At 38.2% G+C, this 7,418-nt stretch overlaps 1 protein-coding gene across 1 annotated transcript in view; it reads right to left on the bottom strand.

Annotated features, from left to right (window-relative positions):
- Window positions 1–1,079: 1,079 nt before the first annotated feature.
- The window catches only part of LOC126355181 (uncharacterized), a 131,402-nt gene continuing 125,063 nt past the window's right edge, over window positions 1,080–7,418 (bottom strand). The window contains exon 12 of the mRNA XM_050005438.1: window positions 1,080–6,144. Coding sequence (XP_049861395.1) covers window positions 3,085–6,144 — 3,060 coding nt within the window. The 3' untranslated portion in view covers window positions 1,080–3,084. The remainder of the gene's footprint in view (window positions 6,145–7,418) is intronic.

Here is a 7,418-nt window from a genome sequence, read left to right as displayed (position 1 = left end):
TCTGCCAACTGAGCTACCTGAACATGCATGGCCCACGACCCATCATCACCGCTCCACTTCATCCCCTACCTTCCAAACTTCACGGGAGTTCTGCAAACCTTGCAAGAACAGCACTCTTGGAAGAAAGGATATTGCAGGAACACGACCGAGCCACAGCCTGGGGGATTGTTTCCAGAATGAATGTTTACCCTGGAGCAGTGTGTGGGCTGATATGAAACTTCCTTGCTGATTAAAAATATGTACCGGTCTGGTTCATACTCGGGTAGCTCAGTCGGTGGAGCTCTCAGGTCTAGCACACAGTTTCAATCAGCCAGGAAGTTTTGTATCAGCGTGCACTCCGCTTTAGAATAAAAATTAATGCGGAACAAAGTTGCATAGTCTGATGGCTTCGGACCTGTTCATTTCAGCCTTTCTTTCTTTTTTGTCCCCTACCTAGATTTTGAGGACAGTGGCATGGCCATTTTAACAGAAACAAGTTGCTAGTGTTCTTCTTCCATATGCCATGAGAGTCTGTTATTCTTTCTGACATAAGGTTCTACAACCCTTATTATTTCAGTGCCAGGAAGGATTGGTGATTGGACGAGTGATCCAGGCTTGCAACCACATTTACAGGTGCAGGTTGATGTGCTCTGCTCAGCTGTCAAAGTCTGCATGCCAATACTGGTCTTCTGTACATATTGCTTCAATGATGAGGCAAACGTCTTTACAGAATTGGGTGACTGTGTGACCTTACATGCCTTCTTTGCAACAGGGATGAGATGAGTTGGGTGATTTAATCTCCTGGCATTTCTTCTCTTCTGCAAAGACAAGATGTTCCCTGCTCGGAATTGGATGGACTTGGGACAACTGTCATGCATGGGTGGGGCAGTACAATGAATACCTAATTTGTGGGTAGTGTAACCACACATGGCCTGACCATTACAACCCATGGTGATGTGACTGAGGCATTGACACTAAAAGCAGTGCATTGGATCAGGTACACAGGTCCTAACTAAGTCGGAGAAACCTTGCCACAATAATTCCAGGCAACTTTGGCATACTGAATGTCAGGATAGATAATTGTGATTTCTGAAGATATCCAACACCCCTTTCTGAGAAATTCTGAACTTCGCTTTCCCACTCCTGTTGAAGTTCTTTGATATCAATATCCATAGTGTCCCAGCATGTCACAACTTCTTTAGTACAATTCAGCTAACAGTTGAAGGGATATTCACCAAAAAGTTTGGCATGTAACAACTTGTTTACTTGGAAAGCTTTCAGTGCCCAAACCACAAGTACACCACTGTGCAGCCTCTTGACAGATTTAAATTGCCCTGTAAGTCCGGTAGAGCTTTATGGATATAGAAACACAACTTCTGCATGTTTAATAACAGTGAACATACTATTTATCACAAGATGTGGACTGTTACTATATTACTGCTTTCTCCTCCATTCAAGGTGCCTTAGGTGGACTATCCACATGTGGTTGCTTTGGAACTACACTGCCCAATGGCTTACCTGAACCACTGGGACCAGAAGAAAGGAATTTAGATTTCACAGAAGTCCCATTAGCAGGGAGGTAAACACACACCCACACAGAGCCCCACTTGCCAGGGTAAGTATTACACAACTAAGGTGCAATAGGTTACCCAGAATTGTGTGTAAATGAATTTTGCACCTCATCAGTGCATAGCTGAGGATTTTTTTATAGAAGTTTTCTTCCATTCTTATGATCCAGGGGATCAAGCAAGAGTTCCCTTCCCTATGACACACAGTGTTCCACCACAACAGATGGTGGTTGCTGAACCATGTCCATAGCTTATAGTTACAGAGGACTGACAGTGCATACCAGTCCTCAACTCAGGAAACCAAAGTTCACTAAACCTGTACCCAACAAACAAATGCTCAGCCCCCTCAAGTGCTCACAGTTTAAAACAACACAGGGGGCACATGTGGCTTTATCAAAAATATCTTGTATACAATGAACAGTATCCTTCAAATCAAAGCTGAGAATTACCAGTTAGTTTAGAACCAAAAATAAATCAATTTGGAATGGATACTTCAAAAATAGTTACTTCTACAGTTACACAAATCGGACATGACAACATTTACTGTATATATGCTGACATGTGTTGACAACAACATTGTGATATTTGTTAGTTGTGATTAACGCAATTACATCATACTCGGCCAATTCCCAAATACCTTTGATTTTCACAGTGCTACTGATCAGTTAGTTTACAGTGTCTCTGATAAGGATGCTTAAAAGCCTGCACATTAATTCGCTGAAGTTAATACATTTTATTTTTACACTGGTTTGGTCCAGCAAAGGTAAGTTTACAAAAGTTCACAAAATTTTACATCAATCTTTCTGATACTAAATAAATACTAAACTAAATAAACATAAAATGATATTTATATAGTTTTATGAATTCTCAGATTCACATAAAAATACTGTCTCAATAGTGGTTATTATTTTCAGATAATAACTCATCAAATGACAGTTTTCAACAAGGTCTTATAAGTCCACAAAAAATAACTTTTTCCCACAAAAATATTCAAACTACGAGAAATATTACAGTATACTACACAATTCTGTTGTATAAGCACTTTTCTGGAAAAGCTCAGCGAACACACACACACACACACACACACACACACACACACACACACACACACACACAAATGTATCACACAAGCGTCTTTTAGTCCCACTACAAAACATTGGTGGAATGTTTAAGTATTGTGCACTTCAGAACCACTCATTTAAAAATAAGAGATGAGATTCTCAGGACAATCAGAGACAATTTTATCTGTACATAGTTATAACTGTTAAAAAAACCAATAACACTATACTTCCTCCCATTTTCTCTGCAAGTAACACTTTGTACATGGACCTAAGTTTGGTTATTTTTAATTTCCATCTCCTCAAATGATAGAATTTGTCCATATACATTCTTAAGAATTTAGTTAACTCATCAGTATTTATTTATATTTTCTTCTTCAGCTCCTAGTTTATACACCATAGCAATGAGAAAATATATTTCACTGTGGGCCACTGTAATTCTGATAATTGGTCACAACTTTCACTGACTGATGTTTTTCCTACAAATCCATTTCATCTGTTTCATCTGTTGGAAATTCATGTAAAGATTCTACATCAGCCATTTCACTAGGCCTCAATGCCATTTTATACTCACAAACCTTCTTGCCAGCAATTAACATGCTATCATCATTGTGGACTTTTGCAAGATGATTCGCTATTTTAGTACGTGTTGTAAATCCCTTATTGCATTGTTCACATTTAAATGGATACTGTTTTGTGTGCAGAATTAAGTGCTTGTTGAGCGTGCTGCTGACACTGAAAGCCATGTTACAGTACTTACATTTGTATGGGCGTTCACCAGTATGGACCCGTCTCTTGTGCACCGCCAAAATAGAAGTATGTTTAAATTTTTTGTCACAGAAATTACACTGATAAGGCAAAGGATTATCATGCCAGAGACGGTGCATTCTATAAGTACTATTAGAGGAGAAGGTTCTGCCACATAGTTCACATGTGTACCGCACTTCTTTTGTGTGAGTTGCTTTATGTTCTGCTAATACAACTTCAGAATGAAGACCTTTACCACATATTTCACAATAAACTGCATACTTTCCCGTATGAACAGACATGTGGTACTTCAACCCTGATGCTGTCCTGAATACTTTAGGACATTCCTTGCACATAAAAACTTGTTTAAAGCGCCCATGTCGTCTTTCATGTTCAATAAGTTTTGAACGATCAGTTATTTCCTTGCGACAGATCCGGCAGTATGGTTCCCTATGATATATATCTTTGTGTCTATTCAACCGTAATTCCGTGAGAAAAACAGTTTCACATATATTACATTTGTAAACTACTCGCTCTGGGTGCAATGATTCATGTATCCTGCAGCTTCTCAAGCTCAGAAATTCTTTGTTGCAAAATGTGCAGTTGTGTTTCTTAGGATGTTTCTCTTCCCTGTGCTGGTATAATTTAGATTTATCTGTGAAAACTTCTTGACAAAGATTACATGACACAGATGACACAGATACTGGAGGTTTTTCATGGTTTGTAAGATGTCTCTTAAGATTGTGATGTGTCCTCAGGGTTTTAAAACATATGTGGCACTTGAAAAAATCATTATCTCTGAAGGTGTCACACTGATCATCGTGAATCAATTCTTTGTGGTTTTTAAGCCGACCCTCAGTGACAAACATTTGATTACAAATGTCACATTTATACGTTGCCCTTTCAGGATGAGTCAGTTCATGATCTCTACACAATTTCATATTTGAAAATTCTTTATCACAAAATGCACATTTTACATATTGTTGATGCTGGACTTTTAAATGTTGTTTCAAATGTACCCTGTCAACAAGTTGTTCATTGCAAAGTTCACAGATAATTGATCCTACTGTACACTTCTCATGCTTTAACAAATGTCGTTTCAAATTACTTTGCGTTGTTAAAATCCTATTACATATGTGGCACTCAAAAAGTTTTTCACATGCTGGCAAGTGACTAACATTTTCTTGAAAAAGCAGTGATGCTCGAGTTTTAACATCACAAGATCTCAAAATAGTTCTTTCATTATTCATACTACTATTTTCTGAAGCTGCGCTCTGATTTCCACTGCGACTGGTGTCTGAAACCAACTGTGTTGCTTTGTTTGCATTTTCTTCATGGCCTGTTCTAATGGCAGTTTCTTCAGTAGCAGTTGACTCTATGAAATCTATTTCTGCATCTCCAGAGCAAAGGGCATTTAAATTTTCAATCTTCGAAATATTACTCTCGGCAATTTCTCTTTGAATACTATAATTTTTTTCATTATTATGTGTAGATGTATCATGGATTTCTTCAAAAGCAATTTCTTCACATGTTGACCCATCAACAACCATTTCATCTCCAAGAACAATGTGCGGCATATCGTCATCTAAGCCAATTTCTAGGCCACCAGCCCATTCATTCTGAGGATTATGAAGCATCATTCGATTATCTTCAATACTTTTCAGGACATTCTCAGAGCCCAGTGACCCACATGTGCCCTTCTCAGGCCTCTTAAATGTCTTTTGTGACAAATAAAGCATTTGATCTGAAGAATCTAAACCCTCTGTGCGTGTAGACTGCTCTTCGTTTGTAACTACAGAGTGAGGCGGACTCCTGACACTGCTTTCAGTACATTTGGGTAACTCTTTTTGAATTAAATTCTCCAGTGTTTTTGTGCATATGTTGGCAATTGAGTTACTTGCCACAACATATCCCTTATTGAAAATAATTTTCCCAGTCTCTTTTGCTAAAGGTTTAAGGCCTGATTTCTCAGGCTTTGTGTTATCATGAACGATAATATCTTCAGAAAAAATGCTCTGGTTAATTACTTTTCTATTTTCTTCAAATGTGTCAGTTTCATTTTTTTCCTCTGAAACCTGTTTATTTTCTTGAGTAGTCACTGAGTTACTATTTTTTCTCAACATTCTGTACACAGGAGACTTCATAAATGGAAGTTGTGGCATGTGATCTCTAGTGGAGGACTGTGTGCATTGATCTTCTGCAAATTCCTGTTCACTGTCAGAGCTTAAAGTTATGGATATGACATTCTTCATTTTTCCATCTGAATTTTCTACTGAGATTGTATTGTCATTTTTTCCTGGAGGACATTTATGCTTTTCCTTAAATAACAAACTATGTGATTCGTCATGCTGATCTGGTAATTTAGTGTCATTATTTCCATTCCTCAAAGAGTGTGACATAAAGCATTTTTGTCTTTTACTATGATGGTCTTCCACATTTAATGCACACCCCATGTTGTCTGTAGTGGAGACACAAACATCTGCATCTATAGTATGTTCCAGTTGCTTCTCATGGGCTTCATTGTTCTTGCAATGTTCTGATGTTGAATGGTAATTTTCAAAATGACACCTTTCTTGTGCAGCCACATTACGTGTTTGCAGTTTTTCCTTTTTAAATATATTTGTCTCTTTCCGATTTAAACCACTCACAGTGTCACTGTTTGACACCTCTGCTGTTTTATTCCGAGGCACTATCTCTGTTTTATCACAGTGGCTCTTCTGAAACAAAGCCAGATCCAGTTTTTGTGGTGTATATGACAGTTGTGATCCTTCTGTATCTGAAGCACTGAGTACCTGAAACAAATGGAAGAAAAATTCTACCTCAGAAAAATGATGTACACTGTAATGTAACAAAATACAAACAAACCTAAAAAAAAGTGGAGTAACACTGCCGTTGGCTGAGCTTGTGTAGTACACATTTTTGCCACTAGGCATGTATAGTGCAACTCATTGCCAGTTCAGCGCTGCCTGTGTTGTCGACCTGGCTTGTTCTCCTCATCCGCAGTGATTGTTTCTGCTGGTACCATTTTGTTCTTGTTTCATTTTTCATGATGGCAAGTTTAAGTGAACAATGTGGAGCTGTGAAATTTTCTTTACTACTTGGTAAAAATGCTGCTGAAACTGTTTTAATGTTCAAAGCAGCTTACCAAGAGGGTGCTATGGGAAAAACTCAAGTGTATGAGTGATTTGCTTGATTTAAAAATGGAAACATGTCAATTGATGACAGATCTCTTTCTGGACATCCATCACCTGCCCAAATCGACGAAAATATTGAAAAAATGCAAGGGCTTGTGCTCACAGACCGTTGACATGCAACTGATCAACTTTCGGAGATTAATGGGTTACCTTGGAGCTTGTTTCAGCGAATTTTAATGGAACATTTGGGAACAAAGAGGGTTGCTGCCAAGTTTGTTAATTGAGTTCTGACTGACAATCAAAAGGAACAATGAGTTGGAACATGTCATGCTTTGAAATAACAGCTTGAAACCAAGCCCAATTTTCTGTCAAAGGTCATTACTGGTGATGAGTGATGGTGAGATGAGTGATGGTGCTACGGTTACAACACAGAAACAAAGCAACAGTCAAGCCAATGGAAGGCGTCGTTTCCCCATCCAAAAAATGTCATCAAGTCAAATCAAACATAAAAAATTGTGATTTGCTTTTCTGATGCCAAGGACATATTTCATCCACACATAAAAGGACACCAATTTGACAACACTGAAGAACTAAAAAAAAGGGGGGGTGGGGAAACTGTCAGCCATTTCTAAAGATGACTACAAAAAATATTTCAAACAGCAGAATCACCAGTGGGATGAAAGTATTAGTTGTAACAGAGAGTATTTTGAAGGGGATAAGGTTGTTTTGTGAACAATTTGAAAATATAGAGCTTTTAAAAAATGCTTTTTTATTATATCCCTTCGTATTCTTTGCAGATAAGTACACTCGATTTATATTGCAGAATAGAAATGTAGAATGTAGAAGAATGTGGATGGAAAATGGAAGATTAGGGTTTAGAGGAAGGGGGAGGGAGAGGGGGGGAGAGGGAGAGGGGGAGAGAGAGCAAGAAA

This window comes from Schistocerca gregaria, chromosome 1 (genome assembly GCF_023897955.1).
Source record: "Schistocerca gregaria isolate iqSchGreg1 chromosome 1, iqSchGreg1.2, whole genome shotgun sequence".
Classification (NCBI taxonomy): Eukaryota; Metazoa; Arthropoda; class Insecta; order Orthoptera; family Acrididae; genus Schistocerca; species Schistocerca gregaria.
The sequence above is the reverse complement of the archived record's forward strand: the minus strand, read 5'-3'. Positions and strand labels throughout refer to the sequence as shown.